The 22611-nt window shown below is 41.6% G+C and overlaps 1 protein-coding gene across 2 annotated transcripts in view; it reads left to right on the top strand.

Annotated features, from left to right (window-relative positions):
* Positions 1 to 22611, top strand: part of LOC134337405 (UV excision repair protein RAD23 homolog B-like) — a 110329-nt gene that overhangs the window by 70559 nt on the left and 17159 nt on the right. For both annotated transcript variants that reach the window (XM_063032371.1, XM_063032370.1), the window contains 3 exons: positions 2236 to 2329; positions 2568 to 2695; positions 15629 to 15772. In XM_063032371.1, the coding sequence (XP_062888441.1) occupies positions 2236 to 2329; positions 2568 to 2695; positions 15629 to 15772 (366 nt within the window). The remainder of the gene's footprint in view (positions 1 to 2235; positions 2330 to 2567; positions 2696 to 15628; positions 15773 to 22611) is intronic.

The following is a 22611-nucleotide window of genomic DNA, read 5'->3' on the forward strand; positions in this document are numbered from 1 at the left end:
AACGGACCCAGCACTGGTACCTGCAGCACTCCACTAGTTACTGGCCTTTAGTCAGAGAGGTCCCTTAGTATGCAGTCCAATAACTTTCCCACTACTGATGTCAGGCTCACCATCCTTAATTTCCTGAATTATTTTTAGATCCTTTCTTAAACAGTGGAACAACATTGGCTGTCCTCCAATCTTCTGATACCTCACTTATCGCTAAGGATGATTTAAATATCTCTACCAGAGCCCCTGTAATTCCAGCACTTATATCCCACAGGTCTGAAGGATTTATCCACTCTAATTTGCCTCAAGACAGCAAACACATCCTCCTCTGTAACCTGTATAGGACTAATTAGGTCGCTGCTGCTTTGCCTGACTTCTATAGACTCTGTATGTTTCCTGAGTAACAGAGATGCAAAGAATTCATTTAAGATCTCCCCCATCTCTTTTAGCTCCATGCATAGATTACCATTCTGATTGTCCAGAGGACCAATTTTATCCCTTGCTCTTAATATATCTGTAGAATCCCTTGGGCTTCTCCTTCACCTTTTCTGCTTGGGCACCTCATACTTTCTCTTAGCCTTCCTGATTTCTTAAGTGTTCTCTTATATTTCTTGTACTCCATAAGCAACCCATTTCTCCCTACCTGCCTGTACCTGCAACAAAGTTCCGATGAGCAAAGTGAAACGAGTAGCCTTTTACTTTTTCCTTCACCTTATTGGTGGTTTTAGTTGTACAATGTACACGTATATTTTAAATTGATGTCAAACCTTTTGTTGCATTGTAGTTCCAAACATGTCATGTTTGTCCAAGCCTGAATAAATTATTTGCTGTTGGGCATTACGACCATATCGCTCCCATGTGATTGCTTGCCTAGATGCCAAATGCTCCATTTGCTGAGCTTTGGCCTCTTCTGATCTCCATGATATTATGTTGGGTCATGCTTCAGAACTGAGATTTCTGAAAAGAAAAGTAATTTAAACAAAATATTGTAGAAGCAACCCAATTTAGTACCTCTTACATTTATTGAAATAAATAGTTCACATCCAGTGGTAATAGTATTCTCTTCATCTGTGGTGTGTAGCCTTGGAACTGGACTTTTACAGTTCAACAGCACAAGAGTATGCTCTTCACCCTGCCATGTCTCTGCCAACTATTGTTATGACTATATATACTAATTACACTTAACTGGATTAATTCTGTATCCCTCTGTGCTCTGCTCATTCAAGTACCTGTCCCAATGCCTTTTGAATGTTTCTGTTCCTGTCTTTGTCACCTCATATAGCCTTTTCTAATTATCTGATATTTGTATAGGAAAAATACCCTACTGATACCTTTTTGAATCCCCTTCTCTCTTTAAACTTACATTCTCTAGTTTTAGATGTCCTTACCATTGGAAACAGACTCATATCCTATCCTTACCCCTCATAATTTTATAAACCTCTATAAAGTCACCCTGCTGTGCTCCATTGAGAACAATCTAAACCTATTCAATCTCTCTTTATCACTCAAGCTCCCATATCCAGGAAATATAAGAACAACGCACAAATTGCAGGGTCTGATGAAGGGTCTTGGCCAAAAAGTTGACTGTTTATTGCCTTCCATTGATGCTGCTTGACCTGCTGAGTTCTTCTAGCATTTTGTGTGTTGCTCTGAATTTCCAGCAACTGCAGAATCTCTCTAACTTAATCATTCCTATAGCTAGGTGACCAGACTGCACCCAATATTCCAAGTGCGGCCTAACTATCTCTTTGTATAGTTGTAACATGCCCCACTCTCATACGGAATGCATTAGGTGCAGCATGCCATTCTTCATCTTCACCCTGTCTACTATGTTGCCACTTTCATCTACTTGTATCTCAAGGTCTTTGTTCATTGGGCCCTGCCATTGACAATGTTTTCCCTGCTGACATTAAACATTCTCCACATTTTCTTCATCTTGTCCCGTACCCCTCCTAAGCTTTTTCAACCACTTGTGCAATTTACAGTGGCCGAACAAATTGGAATCTCTTACATCTTTGGTATGTGGGGTAACTGACACCTGGATTAAACGTATGCATTTGCAGGAAGAACTCGCAAAAGCCACAATGGCAACCCCTGGGTCAGGATTGAACCTGGATCTTTGGTGCTGTGAGGCAGCCAGCTCCACCATGGTACTGTCCAAATAAGAATTTTGTTTAGCTCCTCTGCCTCCACGCACCTGAAAATGAAAGGGAAGTGTGTAATAAGTATGTTTTATATTTCAATTAGGGAATCCCAGCAGAACCAGAAGCCCCAGAAGAGCCACAACCACGAGTCACAACACAGCCACCATCACAGCCATCAACGCAGTCTACACCAGCCAGTAAGTACCAGTGTTTAATGTGTATAACAAAAGAATTGTGAATTCGTGTTATTATAACAGTTAGTGTTGAGCTGTTGCATTTATAGTTTGAGTGGCACTTGTTAGTATTGTTATAAAACACTTGCTAGTAATATGAAACTGAGGGCTCCATATATACATTACATTAAATTTTGTTTGAAATTCACTCAAATGTAGGTTTAGATTAATGCAGGTTCCTAACTTTATTTGTTTGTTCCAGGTAATCCACTGGAATTTCTGCGAACTCAACCCCAGTTTCAGCAGATGCGTCAGATAATACAACAGAACCCGGCATTACTGCCAGCCCTCCTCCAGCAACTCGGTAGAGACAACCCAACACTCCTACAGGTGTGCTACCTGTCCAGTATTATTTGCATTAGTGTCACCATATGTAAAACAGAATTCCCTTTATTCCTATGATCTCCTCCTTAATCTAATTAATTTTACATGATTGTAGTTTCTGGTTACCAAAACTTCTTTGCTCCAAGTAACTTAATTGCATAGTATTCGTTTGGCTCTAATTTCCAAAAGGTTATGCAAGATAGGAAAAGAAGAAATGGCAGTTTACTCTGGTCATAAAGGGGTGGGAATAGTTTCTTCAGCTTAACATGAGATTCACTGTCTTGACCTTCCTATCAAGATGGTGCCTGCATAGAGTGCTCCCAAGGTTGACATCTTCTGGATAGGCTATGAAACCATATATTTTGTTTCTTTTATGTATTTTGTGTTTGTTTCTTGTCTTGAACGTGATCCTGGAACTGTTGAAGCCTGTGATTTGTTTGGCGATCGTTTGGGTTTTTCAGCATTCTACTGTCTCCAAGAGAATTCAGGGAGGCAGAGGCAGCGTACACGAACCTTGTGGTGAGAAGGCTGCGGGGGGGGGAGGTGGTGGAGGGGAGGTGGGGGGTTGAGCCGATGAGCCGATTGTTCGCTGATTAAAGCAACGAGGGAGATTGAAACATCAAGGTAAATGTGGAGGGTGCGCGCCAGCTGCCTGCCTTTGGATCACTGGTGGGATCGCTCTGCTGCTGGAGAGGGGAAGCTGCCTTTGGATCACCGGTGGGATCGCTCTGCTGCCGGAGAGGGGAAGCTGCCTTTGGATCACCGGTGGGATCGCTCTGCTGCCAGAGAGGGGAGACTGCCTTTGGATCACCAGTGGGATCGCTTTTCTGCCGGAGAGGGGAAGCTGCCTTTGGATCACCGGTGGGATCGCTCTGCTGCCGGAGAGGGGAAGCTGCCTTTGGATCACCGGTGGGATCGCTCTGCTGCCGGAGAGGGGAAGCTGCCTTTGGATCACCGGTGGAATCGCTCTGCTGCCAGAGAGGGGAAACTGCCTTTGGATCACCGGTGGGATCGCTCTGCTGCCGGAGAGGGGAAGCTGCCTTTGGATCACCGGTGGGATCGCTCTGCTGCCGGAGAGGGGAAGCTGCCTTTGGATCACCGGTGGGATCGCTCTGCTGCCGGAGAGGGGAAGCTGCCTTTGGATCACCGGTGGGATCGCTCTGCTGCCGGAGAGGGGAAGCTGCCTTTGGATCACCGGTGGCATTGATCTTCTACCGGAGAGGGGAAGCTGCCTTTGGATCACCGGTGGGATTGATCTTCTACCAGAGAGGCTGCCGCTATGCCTGGAGAATGTTTTCCAGGTTTTCTGTGTTTTGGATATGGACTTGTGCTATGGACTTTTTTCCAGTCTTATTGTTCTTCATATCCTGTGTGTTTTTTTTTGCCTGATCTGTCATGTTTTTTTGTGTGGGGGGGGAGAGGAAGTGGGGGGTTTGCTGTTTTTGGTTTTTTATTGCGGGTGGGAGGAATTTTGGGAGTTTATGATTGTCCTGCCATTCTTTTTTGTCTTGGTTTCGTGGCTATTTGGAGAAGAATTTCAGAGTTGTATACTTTGATAATAAATGAACCTTTGAACCTTTGAATTACTATATGCCACACCTCAAGAAGCATTGTGGAAATTCCACTGGTTGAATCAGCGTAAATTGGAATGGGTATCTTAAGCCTTTAGGGAAATAAAAACATGAAACTATTGATTGGTAGTTCTCGTAGGAAATGTAAGACTATTCTTGTGATGTTTCGTTCTTCTGTTTTTAATGTATGTTAGCAGGATGTTTTCTCTAAATACTGTTAGAGTGCAGCTGATTGTTTTTAATCAGGAATCAATGCTAGAAGCATTCAGAGGTCAGACAGTCTAGAGAAAAGTGGCAAATATTTAAAGGAATGATTTTTCATTGAAATTGAGAGATTTTGGGAAACAAGCATTTTAAAATAGAGAAGGGGAAGGGGTGGAGAGAAAACAAAGGATAATGTCTGAGGCAACACACATAAAAGTTGCTGGTGAATGCAGCAGGCCAGGCAGCATCTCTAGGAAGAGGTACAGTCGACGTTTCGGGCCGAGACCCTTCGTCAGGACTAACTGAAAGAAGAGCTAGTAAGAGATTTGAAAGGGGGAGGGGGAGATCCGAAATGATAGGAGAAGACAGGAGGGGCAGGGATGGAGCCAAGAGCTGGACAGTTGAGGCAGTATCAGCTGAGTGTTGTGAATGCTTGTTAGTATTAGCTGAAGTATCTGAAGGAAGAGTAAATGGAGGGAGAACAGGGAAGAAAGCAAAAGTGCCGAGGTGCAGAGTATGGCAGTAGCTGGAAATCAGAAGCATGGTTAACACAGGGAAAGCACAGAAAGTTAGACAGCAGAGCTTGAAAGAGAAGTGGAGCTACATCAGAACTTGTCAAGGATTGGAAAACATGCAGATACTAGTCATCTGAAACAAAATAGGAAATGCTGAAAACACTCAGGCCAGGCAATAGAGAGAGAAATGAAATCCAGCTCTCCAGATTGACGACACCACCAACACCACTGTGGAAGATCAGCGATATAGCCATATGCGTTCTAGGACTTTTTCGGTTCACCAAATGCATCTTGCGTTCTCTGCTCTTGCACCACAACTGGATAGTTCTCTCACAAACTGTAGACACTGATTATTGGAAATTGTTGTATTCATTGAGCTCTGAAAGCCTCAGCATGGAAGTCGAGATGATCCTTAAGCACACATCGGGCTTTGTTGGAACACTTTTTTTAAAAAAACACAAACAAAAGGCACAGACATTGGAAATGGAGAATTAAATCTATGTCGAGGGACATTGAAGATTGGATATAGAAGGAATGGGGAGGCCCATCAAGCGTTATTAAAAAGTTCAGGGAGGCATTTAAAAAGAAATTAAAAATGCTCAGGGATCATGAAAAATGACAGGCAGGCTAGATTAAGTTAAAACTAAAGATGTCCTATAAATGTATTAAGGGCAAAAGAAAAAGAAGGGAGATGGTAGTGTTCATTAAAGACAAAGGCAGTCTGTGCAACCAGAGGTACAGGTCAAGCCCTAAATGAATTCTTTTCATTGGTATTGATAAAGGAAATGAACTTCACAGTTGGAGAATTGAGTGAAAGTTCCCACAATGTTTTGCCAAACCAGCTAAAAAGCAAATCAAGTACACCCAAACACCAATGTCCCCTACCTACACCATGTCCATATCCCTCCAGCTTTCTTATATTCATGTGCCTATCCAAACAGCTCCTAAAAGCCTCTAATGTAATTGCCTCTACCACCATACGAGGCAGTGCATACTAGGCATCTACGACTGAGTAAAGAAACTTGCCCCTCACGTCATCCTTGAACCCTGGGATGCATCCTCTATGTTATTTCCTTGTCCTCACATCCTCAACCCTAAGAAACAGATGCTCTGTGTCCACTCTATCTATGCCTTTCATAATCGTTTAACCCTCTATTATTTCTCCCTTCGGTCTCTGAAGCTACAGAGCAAACAGCCTAAGTTTGTCCAGCCTCATGATAGCACATACACTCTGAGCCAGGCAGCATCCTGGTGAACCTCTTCTGCACCCTTTCTAAAGCCTGAACATCCTTCCTATATTGGAATAACCAGAACTGTACACAATACTCCAGATGTGGCCCAACCAGAGCTTTATAAAGTTGCAACATAACCTCCTGACTTTTGAACTCAGTGCCTCAACTAATAAAAGCAAGGATTCCATAAGCTTTCTTAACCACCTTATCGACCTGTGTAGCCACTTCAAGATGCTGTGAACTTGGATCCAAAGATCTCAGGAACACTGTCAAGGACCTTGCCTTAACTGTGCACTGTCTCCTTGCATTTGCCCTACTGACTTGCAACACTTAATGATTATCTCCTTCTGACATTCCTCAGCCCATCCCTGCAACTGGTCTGTATCATGCTGTTTTCTGAACCAGTCTGCTACACTATTCACAACTCCACATTGGTATCATCTGCAAATTTACTAGCCTACCCATCTACGTTTTCATCCAGGTCATTTATGTACAAATAGCAGAAGACCCAGCACAGATCCCTGTGGAACTCCACTAATTACAGGTCTTCAGTTTGAATAAGCCCCTTCAAGCACTAACCCCTGTCTTTTATGTGCAAGCCAGTTCTGAATCTAAACAGCCAGTTCGCCGGATCCCATGCACCTTAATCTTCTGGATTAGACTCCCGTGAGGGACTTTGTCGAACACCTTACTAAAACCCATGCAGACAACGTTCACTGTTCTACCTTCATAATTCTCTTGTCACCTTGTCAAAAAACTCAATCAAGTTGGTAAGGCACGACCTGCCCCACACCAAGCCATGCTGGCTTCCCCTAATTAGGCCATGGGTTTTCCCAACTGCTCATGTCCTATCCCTAAGAATTTCTTCTGCCACTGGAAGCAAGTTATCCCAATTTTTACCACCAAACCCCAATATAATTTTGAATACATAAAAGCAGTGTAGGAAAATATCTGCTTCTCTTTACCAAGTTTGAAGAATAGCAAAAGCATGCAGTGAAAACATATGAAATTTTGAAGATGTATTGAATTAATGCAAAGTGTGACAGAGCAATTGTACAGTGATACACTGTGATACAACCCAGTAAGATCCAATTTACACTGTGTCCTCTTTGCATTGGATCTTCAGTTCTAGTCTAAATGAAAAGACCAGCAATGGTAATTTTGGTAGACCAGCTGCGATACTGTTCCAGAAACTCAGTCCTGACCTTTGCTGCCTGTGTGCAGGTTGTACATTCTCCCTGTGATCCAGGTTTTCCTGGTGCTCCAGTTTCCTACATCGGAAAGATGTGGACTGGCAGGTTAATTAACTCCTTTAAATTGCCTCAAAAATGTAAGCAAATGGTAGAATGAGAGGATTTGATGAGAATGTGGGAGAAGTAAAATGAAAAAGAAATAACTGAATTGAGCTTTTCTGTGCTGTTTGACTCTGACTTTGCAAACGTTTTCACCGGTGGAGGGGGGGGGGGTCATCCAATTTACCACACTGACCGAAAGATTCTTCTAATTAGTTCTGCTCCCTTATTCAGCCATGAAGGCCTTAAGACATCTCGCTTCCTTTCTTCATATCCTTTAAGATTTTTTTTCCTCAAATATTAATTCATCTTTCTGTGTAGGACCTTGTATAGTTGTATTAGATCACTGTTTCTTCTTGGATAATCTATACCATAATACTGAAAGTTGCAATAATTGCCGTCTTCTAACCCTTTTGTTTTTGTGATATAAAGTTGGTAAACTTATAACCCCAAGTTGTCTGTTACTAGAGCAGTGAAAATATCAGCAGTGGTTGGGTGTGAATCCTCTTCACTTTCAATCAATCTTGTCATTCATCTAACAGAGAATCTTAGTTTTTCCTGTCATTCTTGTATTGTAAATTACTTTATCCATATTCTTTACTGGCAATTGTCTTTAGGTTTGTAAAATATTCTATATTTAAACTGCAAAAAAAAACCCAGCTGGACTAAGTATCTAGTCTTTTAAGTCTTATGTTAGCTGAGGTGACCAAATGAACTTGGTTTGCATTACTCAAAGCCCCCAAATTGCCCTTAATTTGTCACAGGCTATGCCTGAGTTTCTGGCTGGTGGCTTTTGGAAGTTGAAAGTGATGCATTGAAAGTTATTTACAGATTTTGTGATGGGGTAGGTGCAATTTTATTTGCTTTCCATTTATTTATTAGAGTATAGAACAGTACAACACAGCACAGGAACAACCCTTAGGCCCACAATGCTGTGCCAAACCAGCCAAAAAGTAAACTTTTAAAAAACCATAAATGAATCCCTCCTACCTACACATTGTCCATATCCCTCTATCTTCCTCATATATATACTATATAAGCAGAATATAGTATTAATGGTAAGACTCTTGGCAGTGTGGAGGATCAGAGGGTTCTTGGGGTCCGAGTCCATAGGACACTCAAAGCTGCTACACAGGTTGACTCTGTGGTTAAGAAGGCGTATGGTGTATTGGCCTTCATCAATCGTGGAATTCAGTTTAGGAGTCGAGAGGTAATGTTGCAGCTCTATAGGACCCTGGTCAGACCCCACTTGGAGTACTGTGCTCAGTTCTGGTCGCCTCACTACAGGAAGAATGTGGAAGCTATAGAAAGGGTGCAGAGGGGATTTACGAGGATGTTTCCTGGATTGGGGAGCATGCCTTATGAGAATAGGTTGAGTGAACTCGGCCTTTTCTCCTTGGAGCGACGGAGGATGAGAGGTGACCTGATAGAGGTGTGTAAGATGATGAGAGGCATTGATCGTGTGTATAGTCAGAGGCTTTTTCCCAGGGCTGAAATGGTTGCCACAAGAGGACACAGGTTTAAGGTGTTGGGGAGTAGGTACAGAGGAGATATCAGGGTTAAGTTTTTTTTTTACTCAGTGGTGAGTGCGTGGAATGGGCTGCTGCCAACAATGGTGGAGGTGGATATGATAGGCTCTTTTAAGAGACATTTAGGTAGGTACATGGAGCTTAGTAAAATAGAGGGCTATAGGTAAGCTTAATAATTTCTAATGTGGGGCATGTTCAGCTCAACTTTGTGGGCCGAAGAGCCTGTATTGTGCTGTAGGTTTTCTATGTTTCTACATCCACGTGCCTATCTAAATGTCTCTTAAATGCCTCTGATGTATTTGCCTGTACCACAATACCAGGCAGCCACCACTCTCAGTTTAAAAAAAAACACTTAACCTCACATCCCCTTTGAACCTACCCTGTTTCACCTTCAATACATGCCCTCTAGTATTAGACATTTCATCCCTGGGAGAAAGATGCTCCCTATCTTACTCTATGACATTCATAATCTTGTAAATCTCCAACACTTCTCCCCTCAGCCTCCTCTGCTGCTCCTGAGTAAAAACCCAAGTTTGTCCAGGCTGTCATGAAAGGACATGCCCTCTAAACCAGGCAGCATCCTGGTAAACCTCTTCTGCACTCTTTCCAAAACCTCAACATCCTTCTGTCGTGGGAATTGTATGCAATACTCCAGATGTGGTCTAACCAGAGCTCTATAAAGTTGTAACACAACCTCTTGACTTTTAAACTCAATTCCTCGACAAATAAAAGTAAGTATTCTATAATCCTTAACCACATTGTCGACCTATGTTGCCATTTTGAAAGAACTATGAACTTGGACACCAAGATCGCACCAGTCTGCGGCACCAGGAGTAATCCAGAATACAAGGAGTAGTCCTGACGAAGGGTCTCGGCCTGAAACGTCGACTGCACCTCTTCCTAGAGATGCTGCCTGGCCTGCTGCATTCACCAGCAACTTTTATGTGTGTTGCTTGAATTTCCAGCATCTGCAGAATTCCTGTTGTTTGCGTAATCCAGAGATGACTACTTTGGAGGTCTTTTGCTTCAGCTTCTTTCCTAAATCTATACTCACTGCATAGGATCTATTGTCCTATTTTGCCCATGTCATTGGTGCCAATACGCACCATGGCATCCAGCTATTCCCCCTCACCCTTGAGAATATCCTACAGTTGCTCTGATACACCCTGACCCTAGCACCCGGGAGGCAACACAACATCCTGGAATCACTTATCTGTTCTCCTTCTTCACCCCCAAATAGTGAGTCCCCTCACACTACCACACTGCCTATCTTTACCCTTACCCTTCCCTGCTGAGCCATGGAGCTGGCCATAGTGCCACTAGCCTGGCTGCTGCTTCTGTGCCCTGATGGTTCGTCTCTCTTCTTCTTCCCACCCCGGAGGTATATGTTGCTGAGGAAATGGCCACCGAGGAACTGATTGGTTAATCCCCTTACCTTTTCCTGGTGGTCACTCATTTACTGTCTGAAGCCTATATTCTGGATGTGACCACCTCTTGAATAAGTTTCATATATGATATCTTTAGCCTCCCGGATGATCCTGAGTACATCCATTTCCTGCTGGTCAGTAGGGAGCTGAAGTTGGGTTCACTTGCCGCAGATGTAATCATCAGGGAAACCGTCAGGTATCCTGAATTCCCACACCTGGCAGGAGGAGCAGTCCATCCTGACTACTCAGTAGTAAAATAAAAGCTTCCGTATTATCTTTGTCTCTGCCTGTTCTTGCTGAAACCTGTTGAGCTAAAACCTTCCAACTATTAACACTGGCATGCTCCAGTAATCGCTGCTGTGCCTGACCCTACCTCCCTTTTGCTCGCTGCTGAGTTTAGTTCTCTGATGCCAACACTAAGGTGCCACATGAAGGACATCCATGTGATATGGATTCATAGAGTTGGGGGTGATGTATTAGCATGCATAGATTGGTTAACCAATAGAAAGCAGCGAGTTTGGATACATATGGGTTTCTCTGGCTGGCAATCAGTGGTGAGCGGTGTACTGGGCCCGCAACTGTTTACAATATACATTAACAATCTGGAAGAGGGAACCAAGTGTAGTGTATCTAAGTTTTCTGATGACACTAAATTGAGTGGAAAAGCAAATTGTTCTGAGCATACAGTGAGTTTGCAGAGTGGTATAGATAGGTTAAGTGAGTGGGCAAGGGTTTGGCAGATGGAGTACAATGTTGGTAAATGCGAGGTCACCAACTTGGGAAGAAAAAATGGAAGATCAGACTATTACTTAAATGGTAAAAGATTGCAGCATGCTGCTGTGCAGAAGGACTTGGGAATGCTTGTGCGTGAATAGTAAAAGGTTGGTTTGCAGGTGCAGCAGGCTATCGAGACGGCAAATGGAGTGTTGGCCTCCATTTGGGAGAGTGATCGAATTTAAGAGCAGGGAGCTTATGCTGCAACTGTATAGGGTACTGGTGAGGCTGCATCTGGAGAACTGCGTGCATTTCTAGTCTCCTTACTTGAAGGATAGACTGGTTTTAGAGGTGGTGCAGAGGAGATTCACCAGGTTGATTCCAGAGATGAGCGGTTTGGACTATGAGGAGAGATTGAATTGCCTGGGACTGTACTTGCTGGAATTCAGAAAAATGAGTTGGGATCTTATAGAAGCATATAAAATTATGAAAGGGATAGATAGATGAGATAGAGGCAGGAAAGTTGTTTCCATTGTTAGGTGAGACTAGAACTAGGGGACATAGCCTCAAGATTATGGGGGGTGGGGGAGAGTAGATTTAGGACGGATATGAGGAGGAACTACTTTCCCCAAAGAGTGGTGTATCTGGAATTCTTTGCCCAATGAAGCAATGGAGGCTACCTCAGTAAATATATTTAAGACAAAGTTGGATAGATTTCTACATAGTGGAGGAATTAAGGGTTATGAGGGAAAGGGCAGGTAGGTGGAGATGAGTCCATGATCAGATAGGCTATGATCTTGTTGAATGGTGGAGCGGGCTCCTGCTCCTATTTCTTATGTTTTTCCCCTCCCTTCCCCTTCCTCCTCCGTATAATCTTTCATTGGAAAAGGTTTAATTATTTAGAGATACTGCATGGTAACAGGCCCTCAATCCCAACAAGCCTGCTCTGCCCAATTACACCACAGTAGCCAATTAACCTACTACTATTTCTTTCAGATGTGAGAGGAAGCTGAAGCACCAGAAGAAAGAGAACACAGCCATGGGGAAAATGCATAAACTCCCTCCAGACAGCAGTAGAATTGAACCCAGGTTGCTTACGCAAAAACAGAATTACACCAACCACAGCACTTGTGTGCTGCCCATATTGTGCAGTAAACTTTATTATGAATCACACCATCTGCACTGGGTCCATTTCAACTTCTGATTCACACTTTAGTTTTATAAGCACATTTGGGGGTTCCACAGAAACTGTGTTACAAATTGAAATGTATATTGACATTTTCCTTTCCATAGCATAAACTATCAGAAAGGCACAGTGACTGTCCAAACTTCAGCTTCAGAGTAGAACAAACAACTGCCATGAGAGTCCACAAATCCGGGTTAATGATTAAGGAACGGGGAACTCCACAGATGTGTAGCTGCTCTGAAACCACCGGCTGTCAGCACCTGGAGCATGCCTTTTCCTCTGGGATCCTCAATCCTGGCATACTAGTGCTGTGCAGAAGAGTGCAAGACGGTGTAAGGTAGCAGCTGGCCGTTATGGCAAGGGGAAAGACGAGGATGGGACCGTTGTCGATGTCTTCAATAGTTCAATAATTCCATTTAATATCAGAGAATATATACAAAATTTAACCTGAAATTCTTGCTCTTTGCAGACATATACAAAACCCCAAAGAATGAATGACAGTAAAATCATTAGAACCCCAAAGCCCGGTTCTTGCCCTCCCAAGCAGGAACAAAGCATCAAGCCTCACCCTCCCCAACTTATTTCAGCAAAAAACAGCAGCAGCCCAAAACCCACCGAGCAAGCAATAGCAGATCCCCCAAGAGAGTCCATGCTCTGCAGCACAGAAAAAACTCATTGTTCACCTGATCAGTTCAACATGCCACAGGCTCTCTCTCCCTCCCTAATAAAGGGCAGAGAGCTGCCACAGCTGCGAGAGGAGACAAAGAAAAGTAGAAGGACTCGCGGATTTAAGTCGGCCGTGTTGCTTTTTTTGTGTTAACCGACTTGAGAATCGGCAGCGAGAGGGAGAACGAGCAAACGGGAAAGAAAAAAAACATGGAATGGCTCTTGTTTTTTGAAGAGTTCTTCAGAGAACTCTTGTTTTCTCCGGCATGCTTCAGTCGGCAGCACCGGCATGGAATCGGCTCACGTACAGGGCATAGAGCCTCGGAACCCCAAAGGCACACTCGTCTGCTCGGCTGAAAAACGGCTAGTCTAACGGGCCATCCAAAATTATGTGTGATGTTGGAAAATTCATACTGTCTACAGAAAACTTGGAGCATAAACTTACTCACATTTTAACCATTTATACTAACCCAGAGATACGATTATAGTCAGCCTTTCTCAAACCTTTGTGCCCTGGAGGAATCCTTGAAATAATTTTCAGGTCTCAGGGAATCCCTGTGTAAAAATAATTGTCGGCAGTTCACAGTACATTGGTGTGATCAGTACGTTGTAGATATAATAATCCAATCATACTTGTCAATGCTCTTTTGAGTAGAGAATAAATTTTAGCTAACATTTCTTGGGAAAAAAATGAAATATTTAAACTTGGCTTAACTTTCTTGAAATGAGTCTTTCCTTCCCTTTCAAACAATTTAAAACTCATAAGGCAAATATAATAAATTTTTGTTAAAAACTGGCCTAAGCCAAAATGGGATTTAATTTTTCAAAGGGTAGGCTTGGTACATTAATTTAAATAATGGTTTTTACAACATGAAAATTTATTGACAATGTTGAATAATAAAGTTACTAAAAACCATAAGCCAAAGCAACATGAATAAAAATATAGCCTGAGACACAATTTTATACAAGACTGTAATCAGGCTCAAATATAGGCCGAGCATATGAAACCTATGCTTGTGTTTTTCCTACACAAATACTCAATTCTGGGGCGAACTTGAGATAAGCACACACGGATTTCACTTTCAGCTGAAATGAGATGATTTCTATCCTTACTCTTGATGCTTGTTGAACAAGAAAAGGCTTGCTCATACATGTAAGATGTATATAAATGTTAATTACTTTCCAATGAATGCCAGGATACTCTTTTCGAGAAATCCAGAACTTGTCCAGGGGCAGGTCAGTAAATCTCATCTTAAGTGCATAAACAGACTGGAGCTCAAAAATTCTTCCTGTACTCTCAAAGTCAAGTTCTCAAGCTGAGCAGAAGATTCAGAGAAAGGGTTCCTTGCCCATTCATACACTTGTGTTGAAAGGGAGGACAAATACTGTTCAAATTTGTTCTGCAGTTCTCCCAGGTGGTTTTCAATCAGACTCTAGACTGAGCAGCTGAGTCGCAATGCGTAGAAATTCCATCTCGGGAATGAAAATTTCCCTCCAATTTTCTACTACATTGGTAGAGTTTGCTCCCATAAGTCAGTTGGCAGTGTGTTAAGGGGAAGCTGGGGGAGGTAAATTGGGAGGAAAAGACTGACATCCCAGCCCAAGTTGAGTTAGTCTATTTAATGCTTGCAAAGCATACCTCATGCTCCTCATTCGCTTCCCGTCCTCCCCTCCATGCAATACAGCGTTCGCCAATTATCCAACAGCCTCCCCTAAATTGTGTCAAAAACTGAGAATGGATTCAACCAAATAAACACAGTACAAGTGGGTACTGCCATACTGGGCTGAGAAACCTCGAATGAGATTGCTAACAGGGCTGCTCGATCACTGCCCCCCATCACATGGAATGCTAGCATTGCACATTGCGTGAAATTAAAAAACAGCTGTTCATTTTTTTTTAATCACAATCTGTCACGGAACCCTGAGTGACTTCTCGTGGAACCTTGGTCATAGCTATATAGCACAGGATGGGCAGCATGGTAGGTATCACACAGATGAGGTAATGCTACGATAGCTATGATCCGGTTCACCTGCCGCTGTCTGCAAGGAGTTTGTACGTTCTCACCAGGGCTATGTGGGTTTCCTCCCGCAAGCTGGGATTGATAGTGTCATGGGCAGGTCTTCTGCTCTAATTTAGTGGAATCCTAGAAATTCACACCATCGGAGATGAGCATTCAGACCCCATCCTTGTGAACTTTTTGTTGATTACATTGTGTACTGATTTTGCTCAAGCATGAATTGGTTCAATGAAGAGAGCTACAGAAACAGGGAATAGCGAATATGCTTCTATAGGTAGAACTGAAAGACATCTTGCTGAAGAAAAGATGGTTTACTTCGTATCTATTAGTGCTATATTTGATCTGGAGTACTTAATATTGACCTTCAGTGTTTGGGTTTCATGTTCTCAGTACTGACAACTGTCACCATGAAGACTACAATAAGTGTCAGATCAAGTTTTTAACATTATTGTATTTTATTATAGATTGAGTACTTTAGATACTATCCCTGTACTGAACCTCTAAGGCCAAGGAATGACATTGATTGAAACAGTTATTTGTTATGCCTGTTCCTCTGATGTCCACTTTGTGTTTGATATTTTTCAGCAAATAACTCAACACCAGGAGCAGTTTGTTCAAATGCTGAATGATCCTTTGGGAGAGGCTGGAAGTGAAGGAGCAGAAGGTCATGGGTCACCGCACACTAACTACATCCAGGTTACACCCCAGGAGAAGGAAGCAATAGAGAGGGTAATAACGCTTTGAAAATCTGAGGATATTTGTGAAGTAAACTAAAATGTAATATCTTTAAGTAGAAAATTCATCACTGCAAATACCTTTATCACACTTACAGCCTGCATTTCTCAGTCATCTGTGCAGTCTCATACACTTTCTCAAGTTGCACCTTACTGCTTTCATGAATTGAGGACGTTTAAATTGAAAATATATTCTCAGATAGTCAGGATGCAGAACTGCTGCTCCCACTCCATCATCCTCAACATGGGGCTGTGTGCTGAGCTCTCTGCTCACACATGACTGCATGGACAAACACCCGTGTAACGACACTCATCACCAACAGTGGTACAGCCTAGAGAGATGAGGTGCCAGGAAAATAATCTGTTATGCCAACAAGACAAAGGAGATGGTTATTGTCTTCAGGAATCCCTCTTTACATCAATGGGACAGTAGTGGAAACGACGAGCAGTTTCAAACTCCTGGGAGTGCATATTTTGCACAATGTCTAATGGTCCGAGAACACATTCGACACAATCAAGAAAGCTGAGCAACGCACCTACTTTTTGAAGCTGAAGAGCTGGACTGTGCACATCATTACTCATGACCTTCTGCAGATGCGTAGTAGAGAGCATTTTCGCAGTATATATATGTATATATGTGTGTGTGTGTGTGTGTATATATATAGTATTTATTTATTATTGTGTTTATTACTGCTTTTTTGGGCTGCATCAGATCCAGAGTGACAATTGTTTCATTCACCTTTTCTACTTGAAATGACGTTAAACCATTTGAATCTTGAATCTAAAACTCAAACAAAATAAAATCAACTTTCTTTTCTAATTACATAATTTATTCCAATTGTTTGTACTTCAGATTGTATGAAATGATCTTCAATCTTTACAGAAAATGCTGTTTTCTTTCTCATTTTCTCTAATGGACAAAGTGTGGTGGAGGCAATTACTCTCTCAACATTTAATAAGTATCTGGATGAGCGCTTGAATTGCTAAGACACAGTAAACAATGAACCAAACACTGGTAAATGTAGGTAGTATGGATAGGTACTTGATAGACATATTGGGCTGAAGGGCCAGTTTCTGTGCTCTATGATTGTGACTTGTAAAGTTAGATTCCTGTATCTTTGTTAGGACACTACTTTTATGAAATAGCAAATTGGGGTGCAAATCTTCATGGGTTGATGCTTGGAGTACTGTGGACTTGTCTTGCTCAGAGCTCGGTTTCTTCCATGTGGTCACCACAGATGTATGTTCAGATTAGCCCCACATAAGCTAAAATTGAAACAATGCAAAGATGTATGTACTTCAGGGAGGTTTTCACATTTGTATCAAATACACAAGCTGGTCTTTTTAGATTGAGTCATATGGCACTCAAATCATTCGCCTTGTTTTAATAAAGAAACATACAACTGATGCAGAGGCTACCCAATACTTAAGTAGAATATTTGGAAAAATAATAGGTAGTTAAGTTTGTTTGAAAATTAACTTCATGGTTAGCCTTTATTTCAGGGATTTCTTTAAATGTTTATGGTAGTGGTTGTGAGTATATCTGAGCTCAGATGAAGCATCCTTAGGATGTTGCAGGTCATCAGCTGTAGAATTCTATTTCACTACTATTTATTGTCTTGGTGCCCAAATGCCAATTAATAAACTTCTGGATGGGCTACAGGGAAGTGTTAATAGAATTTTGTGGAAGATTGAAAGTGATTTCATACAATCTGAAACCCAGGTTTTAATCCAAATAGACTACAAAGGATAGATTAGGGAAACTAAAGATACAACACTAAACAAGAAATGCACAAACATTTAAACAAAGCATTAGTCAAGCCATATTTGGAGTGTTATGAGCAGTTTTGGGCCCCATAACTAAGGAAGGATGTGTTGGCATTACAGAGGGTCAGAGGAAGTTTACAAGAAAGATCCTGGGAAATAATATGAGGAGTGGCTGATAGTTCTAGGCCTGTACTTGCTGGAGTTTAGAAAAATGAGGGGGATCTTATTAACCTATACCAAATATTGAAAGACTTAGACAGTGTGGATGTGGAGAGGATGTTCCAAGAGTGAGGTTGTTAAGACCCAAGGGCACAGTCTCAAAATAGAGTGACTGTCTTTAAAGGTGGTGAACCCCTCGCAAGGTGGAAGGTCCCAATGGAGTACCTGGTAAGGCTCTGAAAACCTGTGTCAACCAACTGGTGAGAGTATTCAAAGACATTTTCAATCTCTCACTGCTATGGGTGGAAGTTCCCACTTCAAAAAGGCAACAATTATACCAGTGCCGAAGAATAATGTGAGCTGCCTTAATGACTATCGCCCAGTAGCACTCACATCTACAGTGATAAAATGCTTTGAGAGGTTGGTCATGACTAGATTGAACTCCTGCCTCAGCAAGGACCTGGAGCCACTGCAATTTGCCTATTGCCACAATAGGTCAACGGCAGACGCAATCTCAATGGCTCCCCACACGGCTTCAGACCACCTGGACAACACAAACACCTATTTCAGGATGCTGTTCATCAACAATAGCTCAGCATTTAATACCATCAATCCCACAATCCTGATTGAGAAGTTACAAAACCTGAGCCTCTGTACCTCTGTCTGGAACTGGATCTGTGACTTCCTTAACTGCAAGACCACAATCTGTGTGGATTAGTGATACCATCCCCTACTCACTGATGATCAACACTGGTGCACCTTGGTGTGTGCTTGGTTCACTGCTCTACTCTCTCTACACCCATGACTGTGTGGTTAAACATAGCTCAAATACGATCTGTAAATTTGCTGATGATACAACCATTGTTGGTAGAATCTCAGATGGAGACGAGAAGGTGTACAGGAGTGAGATATACCAACTAGTAGAGTGGTGTCGCAGCAGCAACCTTGCAGTCGTCGTCAGTAAGACGAAAGAGCTGATTGTGGACTTCAGGAAGGCCAAGACGAAGGAACACATAAATATCCTCATAGAGGGATCAGAAGTGGAGAGAGTGAGCAGTTTCAAGTTCCTGGGTATCAAGAACTCTGAGGACCTAACCTTTCCCCAACATATGGATGTAGTTATAAAGAAGGCAAGACAGCGGCTATACCTTATTAGGAGTCTGAAAAGATTTGGTACGTCAACAAATACACTCAGAAACTTCTGTAGATGTACCATAGAGAGCATTTTGTCAGGCTGCATCACTGTCTGGTATACTGGGGTTACTGCACAGAATCGAAAGAAGCTGCAGAGGGTTGTAAATTTAGTCGGCTCCGTCTTGGGTACTAGCCTACAAAGTACCCAAGACGTCTTTAGGAAGCAGTGTCTCAGAAAGGCAGCATCTATTATTAAGGACCTCCAGCACCCAGGGCATGCCCTTTTCTCACTGTTGCCATAAGGTAGGAGGTACAGAAGCCTGAAGGCACACACTCAGCGATTCAGAAACAGCTTCTTCTTCTCCTCTGCCATCGATTCCTAAATAGAAATTGAACCACTGAACACTACTTCACTCTTTTAATATATATTTCTTTTACTTGCACGATTTTTAATCTATTCAATGTATGTATACTGTAATTTATTATTACTAATGTTATTTTATTTTCTTCTGTATTATGTATTGCATTGAACTCCTGCTGCCAAATTAAAAAATTTCACAACACCTGTTGGTGATAATAAATCTGATTCTGATTCTGACAACCATTTATAATAGAGTTGAAGAACCACTGCTTTAGCCAGAATGTGGTGAATCTGTGAACTTTATTGTCACAGTCGACTGTGAAGACCAAGTTAGTGGGTGTATTTAAAGTTGAGGTTATTAGGTGCTTGATTAGGAAAGAATTAAAGGTTATGCTAAAAAAGAAGGGGCATAGGGGTTGAGAGGGAAAATAAAGCAGTCATGATCGAATGGCAGAGCAGACTTGATAGGCTGAATGTCTAATGGTCAAATTTGGGCACAAATCTCAGTAGGAAAAGTGGTCAACCTACGGCGTACAGTTCAAGAGGATTTAATGATAATAATAAAAGGCTTAATGTTGACAAAAGAAGCAGCATCAGAGAATTGGAGAAAAGACTATTTTAACCAACGAGTATCAGTGAATTGATTAGAATAGAAGAATGAGTAACCTAGTGAGAAGCATTAAAAGGAAAACTACCTTGAAAGGTATCTCAGTAACAGCAAGAAATTAACAGATGTTAGTATGGGCCCATTACATATTGAACTAGGGGAAATTATTTTGGGAACTGAGGAAGCAGCAGAGCAATTAAACATACTAAGCAACTTTGACCATGGAATTATTCTTAGTGCCAGACAAGTTATTTGCGTATCTTAGGAACTGCTGATCTGCTGGGATTTTCACGCAGAAGTCTCTAGCGTTTACAGAGAATGGTGCGAGAAACAAAAAATATCCGGTGAGTGGTAGAAATGCCTTAAGGAGAGAAGTCTGAGGAGAGTGGCCAGACTGGTTCACGCTGACAAGAAACTACCTGTTACAACAGTGATGTGCAGAAGAGCATCTCTGAATGTACAACATGTCAAACCTGGGCTATATCAGCAGAAGACACGAAGTAGCTACTGAGTGTATATCTTGTATATGTCTTTATTGAAAAAGGTGCAAAGCTCCAGGAAAATGGTGAACAAGTCTAGTGTGGACGAGGAAGTGAAAAAAAGAAATTACATTGGTAAAATTGAAAAATAGTTATGGAGAAATTAATTGGACTAAAACCCATGAACCCCAGGATCTGATGAGCTGCAACCATATTTTTTTGAAAGAAACTGCAATGGTGATAGTACATGTACTTATTGTCATTTTTCACAACTTCACTGACTCCATAATGATTGCTCTAGGTTGGAAGGTAGCAAATGTAACCCTACCATCTTAAAAATGGAAACAAAGGGAAATGAGCTATAAAGCACTTAAAAGAAAATACTATAATTTGTTAAGCAGAAAGTGATTATAGAGCATTGTATCTAGCAGAGCTCATCTACATTAATGAAAAGATAATATAAAAACCTACATTTGTCATATTTGATTAATAGAATAGTTTTTGGGGAAACTAGTGAACATGGATGCTCAGAAAGCCTTTGTTGAAGTGCTATTAGAGACAAAATTAGAGCACATAGAATGATGGATCATACTCAGTCCTCAATGACTGCCAGTGTAAATGCTGCACTGTTTGTCGTGTACATTGATTTGGGTGAGGAGACCAAATGTAATATACCCAACACAACAATATGAGTTGAAGTTGTACTTGGTAGCTGCAAGAGAATGTACAGTATATGCACTAAGGGAGTTAGTATATGATTGAAATATGAAAAATTAGATCAATGATATATAGCATGCAAACAGATCTTTCAGTCCAACATGTCTGTGGCCATTCAAGTAACTATCTGTACCAATGGCATTTTCCACCAGTTAGCTTGCAACCATCTGTCATGGCTTTGCAGGTGTTCATATTAAGAGCTTAAATGTTGAGAATGCCTTCCTCCACCAATTTCTCAAGCTGTACCTTCCAAATTTCAATCACAATCTCAGTGGAAAAAATCTTCCTCAAATGCCCTTTAAATCTCTCACCCTTGCTGTAAATAAATGTGCCCCCCACCCTGCCCATCTCACTGGTAATAAATGTCTCTACTGTGGAGAAAGGATTCTCATTACCCTATGTATATCCCTCATATTCTGTATCTGTTATATTGCATTTCCTATAATGAAAGCCAAGCTTATTGATTCTCTTCTCTATCTGGAATACCACCCTGGGTGACAAAATCTCCCACACCTGCTCCAACACAATCACATCCAATTTGTGTAGTGACCAAAGCTGCACCCAGTAATCCCATTCTGGCCTAACTAATGATTTTAATAGCTGTTTTACAAATATCTCTTGTATTCTGTCTCCCGTATATCTTAACCACTTTATATACCTGAGCTACTTGCCTTCAGGACACAATGGACACAAGGGCTCTGTTTCTTGCAGTTCTGTTATCTATTATGAATATATAATATCAAATCTCCCAAATGCATCACTTCACGTTTTTGAAGATAAAATTCAATCTGGTGTTTCATGCACGGCTGACCAATTTGTCAGTGTAATTCGTAAGTTGGTCACTCTACCATAAATAATGTCTTCAGTTTTTTCTGTAAAGAACCTAGCCTTCCCTGTCTTTACACCCATATTATTACAGTATGTGATCAAATGTTTTTAATTGCTGAGATATTGAAAGGTGGTAGAGTTTGGAGGGATCTGGGTGTCCTTGCATGTGAATCACTGAAAAATTAACATACAGGTACAAGAATTATTTTGGAGGGTTTGAACACAGGGCATTTTACTGAGATTGAGGCTATATAGGTAGACTGTCTTGGAAATTTTTCAAGTTCTAAGTCTGTCAACCGTAGAATGTTGTTGTAATAGAGGCAGTGCAACATAAGTGTCACTCACAAGTGAATTTCCAGGACAGTTATTTCTTCTGCATGCTGGTCCATATGAGAATTTACAATTACAAGATTTAATTGTATTGCAAACGTACAGAAAAAAATATTGATTGACATGACTGGTACATGTGGAGATGATATTTCTTCTGGATGAGGTATTCAGGAATTTTGTACTTTTGATATGATATTTGATCTATAGATATTTGGATATTCAGGGAATTGATAGTGCAGTGATGTGCAGTTGAAGTAATGTAAGAGCTGTGGTCATATTCAATGGCAGAGCAAAGTGAAGGGACTATTCTTAAACTTAAAGAGCATCAGGCATGTGCTAGGCACCTGGCATTGCTTCATCCTGTAAATGTTTTTAATCCATCGTTGCCCTGTTCATGTGCCGTCTGCAGTGGTAATTATTTCAGATGTACAAGTGGTTTGAAATGGAACTTG

Source organism: Mobula hypostoma, chromosome 24 (assembly GCF_963921235.1).
Source record: "Mobula hypostoma chromosome 24, sMobHyp1.1, whole genome shotgun sequence".
Taxonomy (NCBI): Eukaryota; Metazoa; Chordata; class Chondrichthyes; order Myliobatiformes; family Myliobatidae; genus Mobula; species Mobula hypostoma.